Consider the following 19531-nt stretch of genomic DNA (forward strand, 5'->3'; position numbering starts at 1 on the left):
GTTCTTGAGTAAAAGTAGAAGTACTCAGATCTTGAGTAAAAGTAGAAGTACTCAGGTCTTGAGTAAGTAGAAGTACTCAGATCTTGTTCTTGAGTAAAAGTAGAAGTACTCAGATCTTGTTCTTGAGTAAAAGTAGAAGTACTCAGATCTTGTTCTTGAGTAAAAGTAGAAGTACCAGAGTGTAGGAATACTCTGTTACAGTAAAAGTCCTGGATTCAAAATATTCCTCAAGTAAAAGTAGAAAAGTATTCTCATCAAAATCTAGTGAAAGTAGCGACAGTAAAAGTAATCATTGTGCAGATTGGTCCATTTCAACACTTGATTATATTGCACATCATTCATCCACATCTGTAAAGTAACTAAAGGTATACATGAAGTGGAGTAGAAGTACACAGTAGCATACAGTAACAGTACTTGAGTGCATGTACTTACGCACTTTACACCTCTGATCAATACTGAGTGGAAAACTGAATTTGTCCCAGGGGCTCAAAGGTTTGTCCTAAATTAGAAACCCATGTACAGAAAATCCAACAAACCAGTACACAATCCTTAAAAGATATACATTGATCAACGATTTCACTCATAAAATACTGGCCATGTTTTTTATGTTATAAAAAGCAAGATTATGGATCACATTAATAATGGCGTACAGAAGGAGCAGAGTGATCAAAGTGCTGTCAGTGGTTATAAATGGAGCCTCTACAAAGCGTAGAATCCCAATCCAACCGTGGTCACTGCAACACACACTCCCACGGTGAACTGCATGCTGGGTAAAGACGGGAACATGTTTTTGGATTTGACAGCGTCGCCCTCTGATTGGTCCTCGGCTTCTGTTGTGACACTCAGCATTTTCTGCAAGTCATCAAAAACCTGATGGGGAAAAAGCAGAATGACGAGTCAGCACTTTGACAGATTCACTTCCTGTTTCTCAGAGTTTCACTTTGATTTTCGTAAGAATTCTGAAGTTATTATTGGTTGTTGACACCTCATTGTCCACACAGATCTAGTTCTTAGGTATACATTGGAGGTACTTGTACTTTAAGTATTTTCTGATCATTTTGTTTATATGTCAATAAACGTTGACATAAAATTATAGTTTAAGATATTCAGCAGCAGTATATAAAGTAATTAAAAGTTAAATACTTAAAGTACAAGCACCACAAAAATTGTATATAAGTAAAGTACTACCAGATTCATTATATATAGAAGGACAAAGGTCGATAAAATAAGTACTGCATTCAAGAATCTGAAGTACAAAAGTATTGTTTTTTGGGACCCCCTTGAAAACGAGGTGATTCACCTCAAGGGGTTTATCCTAATAAAGAAATTTGAATATATTGTCATCAAAATATACTTAAAGTACAACGTTTTGAGTAAAAGTAGTCAATATGCAAAAAAAAATTCCCGGAGAGGACTCTTTAAAGTAGAGACACTACATACTGATATACAACTGAACATCAGCAGGAGAGGACTCTTTAAAGTAGAGACACTACATACTGATATACACCTGAACATCAGCAGGAGAGGACTCTTTAAAGTAGAGACACTACATACTGATATATACCTGAACATCAGCAGGAGAGGACTCTTTAAAGTAGAGACACTACATACTGATATACACCTGAACATCAGCAGGAGAGGACTCTTTAAAGTAGAGACACTACATACTGATATACAACTGAACATTAGCAGGAGAGGACTCTTTAAAGTAGAGACACTACATACTGATATGCACCTGAGCATCAGCAGGAGAGGACTCTTTAAAGTAGAGACACTACATACTGATATGCACCTGAACATCAGCAGGATAGGACTCTTTAAAGTAGAGACACTACATACTGATATACACCTGAGCATCAGCAGGAGAGGACTCTTTAAAGTAGAGACACTACATACTGATATACACCTGGACATCAGCAGGAGAGGACTCTTTAAAGTAGAGACACTACATACTGATATACACCTGAACATCAGCAGGAGAGGACTCTTTAAAGTAGAGACACTACATACTGATATACACCTGAACATCAGCAGGAGAGGACTCTTTAAAGTAGAGACACTACATACTGATATACACCTGAACATCACCCTTCCCCTCACCTGGATGTTGAGCAGGAAGGAGGTGTTCGCCTCCCTCAGCATCTCCTCCCTCCCCTCCTCCGTCAGGTCGATGCTGTTCATTCGGCTCCTGAACAGCTGTTTGAAGCGATGAGGGCTGCTGACTCCGGGGAACGAGAAGAACGACAGTCCATCTTTACTGCTCAGTCCCAAGGACTTCTGGGTAATCTTCCCCAGCACCTGACCCCCTGACAGGTCGCCCAGGTAACGGGTGTAGGCGTGAGCCACCAGCAGATAAGGACTCTCTGCACCAATCTGAGGAACAAGAAGCCATTCCTGAATATTAACACTTTTTCCTCACAAGCGATCATTTTGACTTCATCGTGTTTCATTTTCAGATTGCATTCTGGCCAGGGTACTGATATACACCTGAACGTCAACAGGAGAGGACTCTTTAAAGTAGAGACCCTACATACTGATATACACCTGAACATCAGCAGGAGAGGACTCTTTAAAGTAGAGACACTACATACTGATATACACCTGAACATCAGCAGGAGAGGACTCTTTAAAGTAGAGACACGACATACTGATATACACCTGAACATCAGCAGGAGAGGACTCTTTAAAGTAGAGACACTACATACTGATATACACCTGAACATCAGCAGGAGAGGACTCTTTAAAGTAGAGACACTACATACTGATATACACCTGAACATCAGCAGGAGAGGACTCTTTAAAGTAGAGACACTACATACTGATATACACCTGAACATCAGCAGGAGAGGACTCTTTAAAGTAGAGACACTACATACTGATATACACCTGAACATCAGCAGGAGAGGACTCTTTAAAGTAGAGACACTACATACTGATATACACCTGAACATCAGCAGGAGAGGACTCTTTAAAGTAGAGACAATACATACTGATATACACCTGAACATCAGCAGGAGAGGACTCTTTAAAGTAGAGACACTACATACTGATATACACCTGAACATCAGCAGGAGAGGACTCTTTAAAGTAGAGACACTACATACTGATATACACCTGAACATCAGCAGGAGAGGACTTTTTAAAGTAGAGACACTACATACTGATATACACCTGAACATCAGCAGGAGAGGACTCTTTAAAGTAGAGACACTACATACTGATATACACCTGAACATCAGCAGGAGAGGACTCTTTAAAGTAGAGACATTACATACTGATATACACCTGAACATCAGCAGGAGAGGACTCTTTAAAGGGGAACATGTCCTCTTTGAGGATATCAGAGAATCTTCTTTCAAAAGTGAGGTTAAGTAATAATCCTCCTCTCCGCTCACCCTCCGTATTCTCTCCTGGTATCTGACTGTAGCTGCAGGAACGATCACCCTCTGCCTCCACTCAGAGCCGAAGAAATGTTCCAGATCTCTCTCCAGAGTTTGCAGACGAGCGAGTTCCTGAGGGAAGTAGATGGGAGCGACGGCGGGGTGTGAAGCGTTTCTGTCCAGCTCCTCCTCCAGAGCTCTGTAGATCTCATACAGCGAGCACAGCAACAGCTGAGGGAGAGTTCAGGATAATGTGTCAACAAGTCATATCAAATACACTTAGTGTGTACTCAGATCCCTTCAAACTTGAGGAAGTGTCCCTTATTAAATGTTTTACCTTGTACTGAGGCAGGGTGATCTTCCCTTTCTGGTAGTCCAGCATCATCGTGGTGTTTTCAGCTCGCACATGATTGTCCTTAGTGGCTGCTTTAATCTGCTCCGATAAGTCACTGAAGATGGGCAACACAAACAGGACACAGTTATTCAAATATCCATGTTTATATATCAATCTGACACTGTCTTTGGAACACACAACAAAATGCAACAAATATCATGTTGGAAGCTTTGAAATACATACTTTTATACCAAAAAAACTTAATTTACTTTTAAATCTGGAGCTAGAACAGTTAGGGTAACATTTGGACTTCAAAAACTAAATTTGGATTAAAAATAATTAACAAAAAAAAGACAAAACAAAGTAAAATGCAAAAGACAATATACCAAGAACAATGACCTATCTCAATTTCTGAACGAACCTGGGGCAGGATAATATGTTATAATATCTTAACATTTAAATTACTGTGATCGCCTCTGCAGAAATACGGTCCTATTGCTGGAAAGCTGGATGGTTGCCGATGTATTAAAGTGCCCTTGTTGTATGTATGTACCAATTTAATTTAGTGTTGTTATTTTTCTTTAATGTAAAGTAATGTAGTTGTCCTGCTTTTGGCTCAATGTTTTCGTCTTATGTATGTGATTTTTTTTGTATGCTGTGATAAAAAAAAATGCAAAAGACAAATCTAGGTGAAATATCTTTAATGACTTCGAAAACCATAAAATCATATCCTCAAAATAATAATAATTGATCAAATCTATATAGATGAAAAAGTTACGGTAAGATTTGGCATTCAGAATCTAATTTGGCTTTGAAAAAACACATACACTGTCTGTAAATATAAAACTCTGTGCAATATACCCTCCTGCCTTATTACCACGGTGTACATATCTGCTATTTTGTTTTTCTGTTTGATTTATTGTGTTATTAATAACGTGTGCATACTTAGCAATTTTTCTGCTGTTGTAATCATGTACATTCCCCCATTGAGGGACAAATAAAGCTTTAGTTAATGCCTTGCAAAACATATACAAATAGATTAAAAAACAATAATCTAACACTGAAAAATGTAAAGATTGTCATTGAGATCACACAAGAAAAATAGGCAAAAAATAACAAAATAAAATATTGTTTGATGTTGTTGTCTAACCCATACTTGTCAACCCTCCCGATTTTTGCGAGAGACTCCCGATTTCATTGCCCTCTCCCGGTTTCCTCCCGGGGTCATATTTCTCCCGCATTTCTCCCGATTTCTGACCAAATCAGATTTACACACGACTGTTTCCACTCGGACTTTAATACAGCTACACCATTGTTTGGTTTCCATGGTAACACGTCTCTTTAGTAGCGCGCGCAACTCAAAGTCTGAGAGGGTGAGGCAGATATTCACAGAAAACAGAACAAGAATCGACAACTACTCTACTCTCTGCTCACTCCTTTCCTGTAAAATACAGGTCCAGCCCACACATATGCTCCATCAAGGACGGTGCTACAGGCCGCAAGGCAGTGCCCTTACAACTACAATAAGCATGTTAATGTTAATCTAACAGCTCCGGTGTTCCACTAGCACCCCCCCCCAATTTTGCATTTTGAAACGCTCCCGATTTCTGAGGTCTAAAGGTTGGCAAGTATGGTCTAACCTCCTCCAGCCTATGTTTAATTTTAGTGTCATTATTACAAATATATATATTTTCAATGCCAATGCTCTTTACACTATGTTTGTTCAATCAGTGCAGTGTGTTGTGTATATCAATAGTTATCACCGCAATAAACCGTATCTTAATTTACTTTATTTAATTTCCTATTCTGTTCTTGTACAGATCATATTCTATTGACATGTAGGCCTATACTTTTTGCACTACTTTTTAGTTTGTATTTTATTATATGTGTTGCATTGTGGGAGGAGCTCAGGTCAGAAGAATTTCATTGCCATTTCTACACTGTCGCTTAATAAAAAATTTGAATTGAATTGAGATTATTATTGGGTTAATAAAACATAAAGTCCTACCTCCCGACGTCCTCCGTACCATTCTTCCTGGCACTCTTCATGGTCTCCATCTCTGCAGACTGGAACAAATGGTTGCTCTGTATTTAAAAATGTTTAAATGCACCCGCGATAAACTGAAGGCTGCTCGGTCCTCTGTTTCCTCTCAGCTCTGTGTCGCCTGTGTTTATATATATGGGACTTTCTGCTGAGTCACATGGGAAGTGTGAGTGGAGTTTGATGCGAGTCATCACTCTGCTGAGGCTTAAACATGACAAGGCATGTAGAGAGGAAATCTGAAAACATGATGAGGCAAAATCAAAAACTCTACTTAATGCTCATTCTAGATAAAAAAAACACTTAGTGGTGAAATATGAAGAAATACATTTCCGCAAGTACTGTAAATAAGTCAAATAATGAGGTACATGTACTTTATTTTTGTAATATAGCATAATATATATTAGTAATAAAGCACCAGTCTGCATGGTTAATACTTCCAATGACCGACTTCATATGGATATACTATAAAGGGCTCATTCTAAGGTAAACATACTGCATTCTTTAAACTAATAAATACATTAAAAAGGGAAATATATTTTAAGTTTTCGTCAAATAGGAAGTGTGACTACTGAGGCTTAAACATGACAAAGCAGTTCTCTGAATAAAGAGAGGACATCTGAAAACATGATGTGGCAGAAACCTTGTAAATATTATAATATTCAAAAAGAATTATAACTATTAAAAAATATATTCAAATGTTTGTATAAAATAAAATAAAATATATGTTATATACATTTAAATACACCAAAAAGTACAACAGGGATATGATGATTACTCTAAAAAAGGTATCATTATTTATATATATATATATTTATACCTTTACCAGCTGTGACAAAACCAACTAATGCATCAATGATGATAATCCAGACATTACACATAATAAGTACTTTTAATGTATCAGTACTTTTACTAAAAGTACGTTTTGCAGGAGACTTTAACTTTACCAAGTATTTTCACACATTTGTGCTGCTACTTGTACTTAAGTAGAATAATAGAGTACTTCTTCCACCTCTGAAGATATATCATGTCATTTAAGGTTTATTATTGCATTCTAATTGAGTCATAGAGATTATTTAGGTTGATTAAACACACTTTGTGGACACTCCTCATCACAACAACCCAGTGAGATCCAGCCCCTCTCCCCTGTCTGGTATGTTGTAGCCCCGCCCCCTTATGCAAGCAGCCTCCATTGGTGTGTGTTGAGGGGAAAGTGTGTTGTAGCGGATTTCATATACACACACACACACACACTCACACACTTTAAAATGCTCCACAGTAAACATGTAGACTTCATACATGCTGAACTACACGTGCTGCGTTCAAGGGCTCGCCTGATGTAAAAGGTAATGGTGTGTTTATGGATCATAACACCGGACACTCATCTGTTCACCGGTCGATGGCAGAGCTGCATCCCCAGGAGAGGCACTAACCGTCGGCTGGAGAGCTGCTGCACACCCGGGGGATTACATGCTGTCTAAATGCACGTTTACACCTATTTAAAGTCGGTATATTATATATAATCCCATTAGATGCATGTGTTGTCTAGTGAGTCGCCATATTATTTTGGAATTGTGGATGTTTTCAGGAGTAGAGGTGTTAATGTTGGCTAATCATGGCCCACATGAAGGGAGTGATGCAGTGTTATGGAGTTACTTCATAACACTGCATAAAAACATGATTTTAATGATTGAATTATATTTACTCTAATACTGTACTTAAGTAGCCTAACATTTTAAGGTAGTTGTAGTAGCCTGCTTAATGGTGGAAGGAGTTCTCATTTAAAAGTAGTAATACTGATTTGTAAAAATACTGTTGCAAGTTCAAATGTATTTAATATTAGTTGAGTAAAAGTACAAACGTTTTGGCGTCAAATATATACTTAAAGTAGGCCTTATACAAGATGGGAATTCTCAAGCAAAGTACAAGTACCTCAAAACTGTACAGTACTTGCGTAAATGTACTTCATTACATTTCAGCATTTTATTAACTCATGTACCGTACAATGCATTGAGGTACTTTACCTGGGTATTTTCATTTTATTCAACTATATACTTTTAATTTATTACATTTTGGACACTAAAAATAAATATATTTGGATGTAACCCCTTTGTATTTACCAAAACTTTGATTAGTAACTGTCATTTAATTACATATTTTGTCTTAGTAAGTTTAACTAGTACACAGAGGTGTACAAAAATACTCAGATTGTTTATTTAGGTAAAAGTATCAGTACTTAATTGTAAAATACTGTTACAATTGAAAGTCCTGCATTCAAAATATACTGGTTTCCATAACATAGTGGAGTACAAGTAAAAGTAGCATAACATGAAAATACTTGTGTATGGTGACCTCAAAACCTCATACTTAAATTCAGTATTTAAGTAAATGTACTTCATCGCATTACACCCCTTGCGGGGGGGGATTGTGGGACTGACCGTTGAGCGGCCCGACCAAGCAAGGAGGCAGAACGTCCACAAATATAACCCGGTGTGGGCATTTATTAAAACATGAACACATCACACACAGCCTCAATCCTGCTGCTGCTGTTCACGTGAGCACATCCTGCAGCCACAAAGATCTCACACCCACTCCCTTCCTAACAAGGCACAGCACCTAAATACACACACAGACTAACAAGACACAGGTGGGGGGGGGGGGGAGCAAACATAGGGCACCAGGTGAACACAATTGGGTAATCAGCAGGAGGGAACACAGAGACGACCGGAAACAACAGACAAGATGGGGGTGAACACTTATACAATTAATGCCATTTAATAAATAGCTCTAGTAACAGCGTCTCGTCGTTAAAGGGATGATAGATATCTTATGGTCCTACAATATTCTAACTACCTAATGGATTTTCGTTATGGTTTCTTATGCAACACTGACACACTTTGCTTTGTGTCCAACAGGTAATGGATTCAAACCTCCCTTGTTTAATCCTCCTCCTCTTGATTGGCTGTGTGAAATGCTCGTCTGATAACCAACACAATGGCAGCCGGCGCTTTGGTTACTGTGTGCTGGGAGCCGGGCCTGCAGGGCTGCAGATGGGCTTCTTCCTGTCCAAGGCCAAAAGAGACTACATCATCCTGGAGAGGAACTCAGGACCGGGCAGCTTCTTTAACAAGTAGGAAACCATTTTGAAACTTGTCGTATGGTAAAGAAGCCCAGAGAAATTGCAGAAGATGATTGTAACTGTCTATCCCACACCTTAAAGGTAGGGTATGTAAGTTTGAGAAACCGGCTCGAGTGCGCTAGAATTTGAAAATACACGACCGGAGAAAATCTGCCACTTCCTTACAGAGCCCCTCCTCCAACACACACGAACGTGCACATGACCAATGAGGGCACGAGATAAGTTTGTGCACAGATGGAAGGCTGACAGGCAGGTAGGCCAGGTAGCCGGGCCGGCTCAGATGATTGGTCGTGCTTTTTACAGAGCCACGGCTTCCACAGATGATATTTTTTGTCAAAGCACTTCAGATATTCATTGCTATCGGGATGTTAAGAGCATTCCATGGAATATAACAAAAAGTGTATCTCGAGCCGGTTTCTCAAACTTACCTACCCCACCTTTAAGAAAAGTACGCCATGCAACAGTGGGACTACAACTTCTGTGTCATTGTGCCCAAAAATTCTTTATCCCATTGACTCACATTGGAAAAGGGATGACTGTAAATGAGCATATCATAGCCCGTATTCAGATCATTATATCCTAAAAGTGAAAAGTTTGCAAGGGTTTTCTCGACAATAGCAATGGGGTATTTCCATTGGATTTTGGAAAACTGCAGAAATTCAGATCTGTTGCAAACACACATTTCTGATATTTCCACATCTTGTTCAGTAGGATAATCTTCACCTATTAACACCACTTTATGATTTCTGAAGTAAAAAGCTAACGTTAGGCTATAAAGGAACTACAGCACGGTCACATGACTTCACGTGACGTCACCACCGCTAAGCTAAAGGTGGCTAATGTTGGGCTATAAAGGAACTACAGCACGGTCACATGACTTCACGTCACCACCGCTAAGCTAAAGGAGGCTAATGTTGGGCTATAAAGGAACTACAGCACGGTCACATGACTTCACGTCACCACCGCTAAGCTAAAGGTGGCTAATGTTGGGCTATAAAGGAACTACAGCATGGTCACATGACTTCACGTCACCACCGCTAAGCTAAAGGAGGCTAATGTTGGGCTATAAAGGAACTACAGCACAGTCACATGACTTCACGTCACCACCGCTAAGCTAAAGGAGGCTAATGTTGGGCTATAAAGGAACTACAGCACGGTCACATGACTTCACGTCACCACCGCTAAGCTAAAGGCGGCTAATGTTGGGCTATAAAGGAACTACAGCACGGTCACATGACTTCACGTCACCACCGCTAAGCTAAAGGAGGCTAATGTTGGGCTGCAGGAACTACAGCAAGATCCGGGGAAGATTTGGGTATTTTTGTTCTCGAGACTCAAGCTATTTTGGCTTCAATGCGCCACTGAGTAACCTTCATAGGAATTAAGAGGGCCTCCAAAGCTGTATCCTGCCTCCTGAATCACCTTTGCCTTCTCTGCTCTGTTTTGTCCTTCAAGGTATCCCAGACACAGGAAGCTCATCAGCATCAACAAGATCCACACAGGAAGGCAGAACCGAGAGTTCAACCTGCGCCACGACTGGAACTCGCTGCTGAGCGATCACCCCGACCTCCTGATGAAGAGAGTGAGCTCTGAGTTTTACCCCCCGGCCGACGCCTTCCCACTCTACCTGTCCATGTTTGAGAAGGAGCTCGGCCTGAGGGTCCGGTACGGTGTGGACATCGGGAGGATCAGGGCGGTGCAGTCGCCCAAAAACCGGAGCTATATCTTGACGGACCAACATGCTGCAGACTACACATGCAGGTAGTGGAACACCTGGCTGGATCAAGCCTACGTTGGGTCAGATAAGATAAGATGGACCTTTATTAATCCCCGTGGGGAAAGTCAGTAGTTCAACAGCAACAGGGTAAGAATGAAAAACAGGGCAGCACAGATTAGAGATTAATAAAATGAAAGATGCAAATAAAATTATATAAATATTAAGTAACTTTTAAATAAGAAATGAATTAAAATGAACATATATATATACATATTTTTGTCATATATACATATTAGATATATTTACATGTATGTGTGAAAGCCTTATCTGACGTCCACTGTTTGTCTTTTAACCTCTTTCAAAGTCAGTCAATCTTTCAGTTTGTGTACAGACAGAGAGATCGAAATACCGTTTCCCACAATCCCGAATACCATAACAAGATATATTAAAATATGTAAAAAAAAAAAATATATATATATACACAATCAACAGACACATTTATACATATGCATTATTTCCTTCCCTCCCTTGATCCTCCTTAGCAATGATGTTATGCGTAGCAGCAGTGTGTTATCAAGTATTAACAACCTCTAAAAGGGCCATATTGACCAATCAGAATCGAGTATTCAACTAAGCCCTGTTATCATTCGTGATAATCGGCTCTTTTAATAAAACGTGATCGTTTTGATCCTCTCCCTCAGCGTCCTCCTGGTGGCCACGGGTTTGTGGGTTCCTCAGAAGGTGGAGTTTGTGGGTTCTGACCTGGTTGAAGGCTACGAGTCCATCTCCACCGATCCTGAGGACTACAAGGACCAGGCCGTCCTTATTCTGGGGAAGGGGAACTCGGCCTTTGAAACGGCCCAGAGCATCTTGGGAAGAGCGAGCAAGGTCCACATGCTGAGCTCCAGCCCGGTCCGACTGGCCTGGCAAACACATTATGTCGGAGATCTCAGGTAGGGTTAAGATTTGGTTTCAACTGCTATCTATTGTGTCTGCTTGCTGGAGGCTGCTTGCACATCAGGGCTTCCAAACCTTTCTTTTAGATGTAGTCCCCTCAACCCTATGAATTCTTCAGGCCTGACACCGTTATTTTATTTTAAACTAGATGTTATTAAACACTTCAAAGTGGATATTTACAATACTATTTTCAATTTAATTGGTCGTGTTTAGGCCAGTTTTGTTCAAGTCTGCATTCATACTTCTTCATTCATCTAATTCAAAAGTATATCCCTTGCTATTAGCTTACTAGATAAGCACTGGTTTTAGCTCACTATTTCGACTGCTAATTTGGTTATTTAAGATATTATTTTAGTTATTTATCAATTACTTTAAACTAACTATCTTAACAAGTCATCCATTATTTTAAGATGACTTAAAAAAAAATCTATTCTACTTTTAGCTTACTATTTTAACCAATGTTCTTAGTGTTTTAACTACTACTTAACTTTTATTTGAGCTTTTCATTTTTACCTTGAGCAAACTGTTTAAAGGTCCCATGTCATAATTTTCTGGTTATTTCCCGTCCCCTTGTGTGTTATGAAGGTTTTTCTGCATGTAAACGGTCTGCAGAGTCAAAACCCTCAAAGTACACCCTGTAGCGAGTAAAACTCTAACACAGAGAAGACCTGTCTATGCTGCCCCAGAACGCCTCGTTGGGGATTTCTCTTTTTTCATTATTTACTTCTTGGGTATAGTGACGTATTTCGGGTATAGTGACGTAACGTCTGCGGAGCCGTTACGTTTGGACCAATCCGCAGACTTCCTCACACACACACAAACTCCCAGCCAGGCTCTCTCTCTCTCTCTCTCTCTCTCTCTGTCTGTCTGTCTGTCTGTCTGTCTGTCTGTCTGTCTGTCTGTCTGTCTGTCTGTCTGTCTGTCTGTCTGTCTGTCTGTCTGTCTGTCTGTCTGTCTGTGTGTGTGTGTGTGTGTGTGTGTGGCAGACGGCCACTGGGCTCACAGGGGGGGGGGGGGGTTGAATACACACCAGAGTGAATACTCATACTGTACAGAGATGCTGTGTGAGAAACAAATGTGAGTTTGGAACATTGCACAATATACATTTATTTTAGTAGACCTCAACAATGGAATTATGATCAGTAGAAATGGCCATGACACGGGACCTTTAAACTAGTATTTATCCGTTACTTTTTTCTATATCACAATTAATAAAAGCCTTAATGACAGTTATTCCCAAAACATTGTTTAATTATTTTAAGCTAATTGTTTAGCTCTGCTCACTTACTAGCTAATTATCTTATTTCGTAAGACCTCACTCAATATTTGAATATACATTTCTCATTAAATCAGTTTTTTATTTTCTCACATTTTAACGCTACCCCATTGCAACTGCAGAAGGACCCAGTTGGGAACATGTGTCCTTAATTACAACTTCACCAACTGTTCTTCATTAGCGTTATAAGCACTTTTATTCTAAATTGAACTTTAGTTTTTGTTTTTCAGAGCTGTGAATAATGACCTTATAGACACATATCAGCTGAAGTCTCTAGATGGGTTGGCGGAGGCTCGTCTGGAAAAAATCGGCATCACTCAACGAAAAGAGAAGAGCAGCAGGAGAGCGGGCACTCACAATAAAGCAAAGTTATACCTGACTCTAAAAAAGCACATTCAACATCAGGAGAAGAAGAACAGCTCTGACGTGTCAGGAGAGGAAATGCCAGGCTATCACATTGATAACTTCTCCATGCGAAAGCCCTACGACCGAGTGATTCGATGCCTGGGGTTCAGATTCAACTTCAGCGTGTTTGACAGGTATTAATGGTAGGATTATTATAAAGAGTGGTTCAAAAATGAGTCCTAAACCTGGAAATAAGTAAGCATTTCAACAATTCTAGTTAACTTATCTCATAGTCAATGTTTTTTGGTTGTGTTTAAGTGTCTAAGTGAGAAGACTAAACGTCATCACGTCCAACATTAGCCTCCTTTAGCTTAGCGGTGGTGACATGAAGTCATGTGACCGTGCTGTAGTTCCTTTTATAGCCCAACATTAGCCTCCTTTAGCTTAGCGGTGGTGACGTGAAGTCATGTGACCGTGCTGTAGTTCCTTTATAGCCCAACATTAGCCACCTTTAGCTTAGCGGTGGTAACGTGAAGTCATGTGACCGTGCTGTAGTTCCTTTATAGCCCAACATTAGCCACCTTTAGCTTAGCGGTGGTGACGTGAAGTCATGTGACCGTGCTGTAGTTCCTTTATAGCCCAACATTAGCCACCTTTAGCTTAGCGGTGGTGACGTGAAGTCATGTGACCGTGCTGTAGTTCCTTTATAGCCCAACATTAGCCACCTTTAGCTTAGCGGTGGTGACGTGAAGTCATGTGACCGTGCTGCAGTTCCTTTATCCCAACGTTACATTTTTACATCTGGTAATGCATTTATGTTTCAACAATTATAAAAGTAGTATCATAACAGTTTGTCTTGTTTTTGGCAATATTCCAAAATCCAATGGAAGAATCCCATTGGCTTTTTATCGAGGGAACCTTTGTGATAACTTCTTGGTCAATCTACAAAATAGCGTCATCCCTCCACCACTCCATAATGTAAATATTGATTCATCCAGTAGCATAATGTTCCGCCCTGTCAACAAAGCCTCTCTCTGGTGACTCTGTACATTTGTATATTACTTATATAATGTTTTATCTCCACAGTTCTGCCTGCCCTCCCATCAGTGACAATGCTAAAGGCAGGTTGCCCGGTGTGACGCCATGGTATGAAGGGATGAACACCCCCGGCCTGTTTGTTCTGGGAACAGCTGCTCACTCCAGAGACTACCGCTCATCTGCGGGCGGCTTCGTCCATGGTTTCCGTTACACAGGTACATTTGAGGCTGTGGCTCCTGGACTATGGAACGCTCTGCCGGCACACCTGACTCTGTAGACTCTTTTAAATGTCATCTAAAGACATTCCTGTTTGGGTAACTCGTGTGCTTTTATTCTAATTTATTCTATGTTTTTATTGTGTATTGTGTTTTTTTTTCTTAACAAGTGGCTCGTGTGGTCTTTTCACCTTTTATGATTCATATATTTTGTTTTTAAGATGATTTTTCTTAAACCCTTTTTTAAATATTCTGCGACAGTGCGAGCCGTACATCGCGTACTTGAACAGCGTTACCATAGTAACCTGTGGCCATCGACAAAACTGTTGACGACGCAGCTGCAGTCCTGGATCCTGAAGCGGCTCAGCGAAGCCTCCGGGCCGTACCAAATGTTTCAGGTGCTGGGGGACGTTATACTTCTTCGAGGGTGAGCCAACGGTGTTATTTTGATATCTAACATTAACTTTTTACTTCTGGAAATCATGACTGTGCCACTCTTTTAATCCCTTCTTCATACTCATCATATAATGATGCTTTCTTCTGCCTTGACTCTCAGCTCTCACTGTGAATACGTGGAAGAGTTTACTCTCCAGGCTCTGCCCCAGTTCTCCTCTGTCTCGGGCCACGAGGTCTCCGAACATGGGCTGATAGTCCTGGTGATGCAGTACGGGAACAACAAGATCGACTTTCTGGGGCGGAGCAGGGCTGAAACAGACTGGACCAAAGCCTGGAAATCCAACTTCCTGCACCCTGTTTTATACTACTACGACACACTTCCTACTGGTGAGTGGAGATGCTGTCTCAGGAAGACATAAAAACAAACTCTGAATGTATGTTAATGTTCTCCTCTTGTTCCCCAGAGGAAGACATGAGGCTGCGTCCCACTGGCTGGCCGTTACCGAGGCCCAAAGCGATGCATCACATGGTGGAGGACTTCCTCGCAGAATGGGACACTCCAATTTCTCATATCCAGCCTCTGCGGCGCTTCCTGGAGCATTGTGTCCAGACTGACCTCAGGGCCTTCTATGCTGGTAAAACTGATTGTTTGTGATACAAATAGTATTTTTTTAATTTATGAATTTATTTATTTTTCATGTATTTATTTGTGTATTAATAATTAAAATGTTAATAGCAAATGTAAGGGTTAACATTATTGATTTATCATTGATTATATAGCAGACCTTTTATTTTTATTTTTAATTGTATACATTTATTTACATTTCTGTGCGTTTTTAAGAAATAATTTATATTTATTTAAATAATTACTTGGGTTTTTAAAAAACAAGATATATTTTTAAATAACTTGGCTGTTTTTGGAAATATATATATATTCTTATAATTTCTGTGGCTTCTAGAAATATATATATTTAAAATAATGTCAGTGTTTTTAGAAAAAAATAATTAGAAAAATTCTTAGAATTATTTTTTTTTTAATAATTCCTTTCGTTTTTGAATTGTTATATATATTTTTTACAATTTCTGTGTCTTTAGAAATATAATTTTTAAATGATTTCTGTTTCTTTAAGAAAAAGTGTTTTTTTATTAATTTGTGTGTCTTTTATAAATTATGAATTTTTTAAAAAACTTTTTTATTTAAATAATAATTTCTGTGTCTTCCAGAATCCTGTTTCCGCTCCTCCCTAACCCACCGCAAGCCGCCGCTGTTTTGTCAGCAGGGATACTTGAAGCGGCAGGGAGTCGCTCACAACACTCAGCTGTGGCAGCAGGTTCAAGGCGCCGGGCTGATGCCTACTGAACAGGAAACGGGAAAAACATCAGGGTCCGACCCAGCGTTCCCAAACTACATGGCACAAGCTGGAGCCTCCGTGTCCTCAGGACTGAAACTAGACTTCTGATTGTTTTACTGAAGCCTGAGATGCTGTTAAGGACCCTCAGCCTTGCTACCTCCAGCATCCATAATGATTCTGTCCATAAAACCAAATACCTTGACATAACATCCTTCTGATCACTGGTTCCAAATATTGTCGGCTTTTAACCCTTTAAAATAAGGCATGTATAATAACTAACGTGATGTAAATGTTTCACACTTGACCATTTCAACCAAAGAGTGATTTTCTTTATTTTGATATTAAGGGTCCAAAGAAGTAATTCACAAGAAAAAGAGCGAAGATTAGTCCATAAAAAACATAATGTGTGTGTGCAACAGATGACTTGTGTGTTTACTTTTTTAATAATGATCTCAAAGCCCCTCCAACGTCATCATAATGCGACCTGTTGGGGACCCGACCCCCCATGTTGGAAATCACTGCTTATCACTGGAGCGGCACGTTGCCCCTTGAATGTTCCCTTAATGTTCCTTATCAAATATTTAAGTGCTTTATATATATATATATAGCCATTTTCATATCATGTAAATCAAAATTATCTGAAGCTTTATAGGTGAAGGTTGGGTGTTACAAAACGATTATGCATTCTACATTTTACATGACGTTACCTGATGAAACGTACACTGAACAAAAATATAAACGCAACACTTTTGTTTTTGCTCCCGTCAATGGGTGACATGTTAGCGTTAGGGTTAAACCTGACTGGTTTTCGGACCCCCCCAATAAAGCAAAACTGCACGTTTCAGAGTGGCCTTTTATTGTGGCCAGCCTAAGGCACACCTGTGCAATAATCATGCTGTCTAATCAGCATCTTGATATGCCACACCTGTGAGGTGGGATGGATTATCTCGGCAAAGGAGAAGTGCTCACTATCACAGATTTTTTCAGATTTGTGAACAATATTTGAGAGAAATGGTTATTTTGTGTATATAGAAAATGTTTTAGATCTTTGAGTTCATCTCATGAAAAATAGGAGCAAAAACCAAAATGTTACGTTTATATTTTTGTTCAGTGTATATTAAAGAGACTGTTTGTTTTTAAATGAAATGAATGTGTTTAGTGGATTATAATTTACTAGTTATATTGGCAGAGGTAAAGTGTCAGCGGGGAGGGCTATGATGATGAACATTTATGAGATTAATGTCTATGGTGCTATTTTATGCTACATTCCATGCTGGCTAAAGATACTGTATGCTTGCTAGCTGTCCATTCAATATTAAAACGAAATAAACTGGATATAAACTCCCCAAACAGGCAAAAACCTACCAGTTTGACCCACTGTCTCTGCCACCTCCCTCCATGCCTGGTTCCTCCGGTTTGTATCCCGGTAAAGTAAATAGGGACTGGTCGTAAACAACCGGGTGATTTGCTACCGCAATAACTAATGAACTGCAGTATGTCACTCCCAGCATACACGCGGTTTGATTGGCTAGTGCTTGTACTGGCTGATCTGCATAAACGGGATTTGATTGGCTGACGCTTCTGCCGAGGCTTCAAAAGTTGAACATTGCTCAACTTTTGCAGCCTGAAACGCCAGTAAGCTCCGCTCTGCTTCTCACAATGCAGTTCGGCGAAAAGTGACGTCACCCCATTAAAAGTGAATGGGCAGAAGCTTCCAACGCCACTGTGTGGACGGGCCGACACCCTCCCGGTCCTCCCGATGGAGAGTCCGGACCTGCCGGCGGCCCGTCACCACAGCGGCGGGCGTGTCTGAAACTCGACCAACAGCCAATCACATCAATCTCCCGCCCCTGACACACAAGAAGCGGTTTGATTGGCTAGAGCTTGTACTGGCATATGATGCGATTGGTCGTCAAAAGTTGAACATTGCTCAGCTTTTGCAGCAAGCCAAGCCAGCAACGCTCCGTGTCGCTTCCCACAATGCAGTTCGGCGAAAAGTGACGTCACCCCATTCCAAGTGAATGGTGAAGCGTCAACGCACGCCGCTGTGTGGACGGGCCGTGACGAGCGTGGAAGTGTGGTCTGCCACAAGCGGGCGGCAGGAGCGGGGCTGTCAGCATCAGCTTGTAGATGGTATTTTAAACTCTATGCGCTCTGAAACTACGGGGCGGCCGAGGACAAAAAATACACATGCGTTAATCGCGTTAAAATAATTAGCTGTGTAACGTCCGAGGTGTTAAGGCTTCAATGATACTTCTGTGTAAAAAAAACTCAGGAACTTAGTTCTTTTTGGAACGCCTCCGTTTATTATACTCGAGTCACACCACGCTCTCCTTCACCACACCAGGACAGACTGCGCATGCTCACAACACATGACCCCTCAACCCAATGCTTACATGCATCCCCCCTTACTGAAAGACATTTCCCCATTTCCACAAACATGGTGAGAACACAACAAAACATTAAAAAATTATAATAATAATACACATCCACAGCCCAAATAAAACATCAACTTGGTATGACATAACCTATTCCCCTGTCCTGCACACTTGAAACATGAAAAAAATAAAACACAATTATGCAGCATAGAATACAAAAGAAGCACACAAACATGTAAACACCAGCCACTCAGCCCATAGCAAAGTCCATAAAGCGGACAGGAGGCCGTGCTAACCTCCAAGCCCGGGACACCGTCAGTGCGGCTTGTTCGAGCTCAGGTGAATCACCAGCTACAGGGTAACTTTGAGAGGGTCCGAGTCCGACCCTTGTCAATTAACTACAGGGGTCCCTCAGGGCTCTGTTATTGGTCCCCTCCTCTTCTCCTTGTACACAAACTCCCACACCACGCCGCTCCTCCGCTCCCTTCACTGGCTTCCGGTAACTGCTAGAATCAACTTCAAGACACTGGTACTTGCGTACCATGCTGCGAATGGATCTGGCCCTTCCTACATCCAGGACATGGTTAAACCGTACACCCCAGCACGTGCAGTCCGCTCTGCATCAGCCAAACAGCACGTTGCACCCGCACTGCGAGGGGGACCCAAGTTCCCATCAGCAGAAACACGTGGGTTTGCTATCCTGGTTCCAAAATGGTGGAATGAGCTCCCCATTGAAATCAGGACGGCAGATAGCTTACACATCTTCTTCAGACTGAAAACTCATCTCTTTCAACTCCACTTCGAGCGATAGAATTACTAACAAATAATTACTAACAGAGCACTTATATACTAATAAAGCACTGGCTTATCTAAAGCCAGTTGAGTAGCACTTGAAATGTTTTAGCTCTATGAAACCTGATGTACTTATATGATTCTGTTTTCTTCAAGTTTGTATCTTGTTGG

At 40.6% G+C, this 19531-nt stretch overlaps 2 protein-coding genes across 5 annotated transcripts; one reads left to right on the forward strand and one right to left on the reverse strand.

The window, feature by feature from the left end:
* Positions 1-122: 122 nt before the first annotated feature.
* On the reverse strand, positions 123-5857 carry hmox1a (heme oxygenase 1a). Its single transcript, XM_079646796.1, has 5 exons — positions 5723-5857; positions 3718-3829; positions 3396-3611; positions 2101-2373; positions 123-870 (listed from the first exon to the last, which is right to left on the reverse strand). The coding sequence occupies exons 1-5, from the start codon at positions 5770-5772 to the stop codon at positions 700-702; spliced, it is 822 nt and encodes a 273-aa protein (XP_079502922.1). The 5' UTR covers positions 5773-5857; the 3' UTR covers positions 123-699.
* Positions 5858-6954: 1097 nt separating this feature from the next.
* On the forward strand, positions 6955-17554 carry foxred2 (FAD-dependent oxidoreductase domain containing 2). 4 transcript variants are annotated; one of them, XM_079646432.1, is made up of 10 exons: positions 6955-7101; positions 8671-8885; positions 10350-10655; positions 11313-11564; positions 13075-13383; positions 14276-14442; positions 14704-14869; positions 14999-15225; positions 15303-15473; positions 16063-17554. In XM_079646432.1, exons 2-10 carry the CDS (start codon positions 8674-8676, stop codon positions 16296-16298), a joined length of 2046 nt encoding a protein of 681 aa, XP_079502558.1. In that variant the 5' UTR covers positions 6955-7101; positions 8671-8673; the 3' UTR covers positions 16299-17554. The 4 variants fall into 4 exon arrangements, with proteins under 4 accessions (XP_079502558.1, XP_079502559.1, XP_079502560.1 ...); XM_079646433.1 differs by lacking the exon at positions 6955-7101 and adding an exon at positions 7102-7238; XM_079646434.1 differs by lacking the exon at positions 6955-7101 and adding an exon at positions 7146-7259.
* Positions 17555-19531: the final 1977 nt, after the last annotated feature.

The sequence above is a fragment of the Notothenia rossii genome, assembly GCF_949606895.1.
Source record: "Notothenia rossii genome assembly, chromosome: 8".
Taxonomy (NCBI): domain Eukaryota; kingdom Metazoa; phylum Chordata; class Actinopteri; order Perciformes; family Nototheniidae; genus Notothenia; species Notothenia rossii.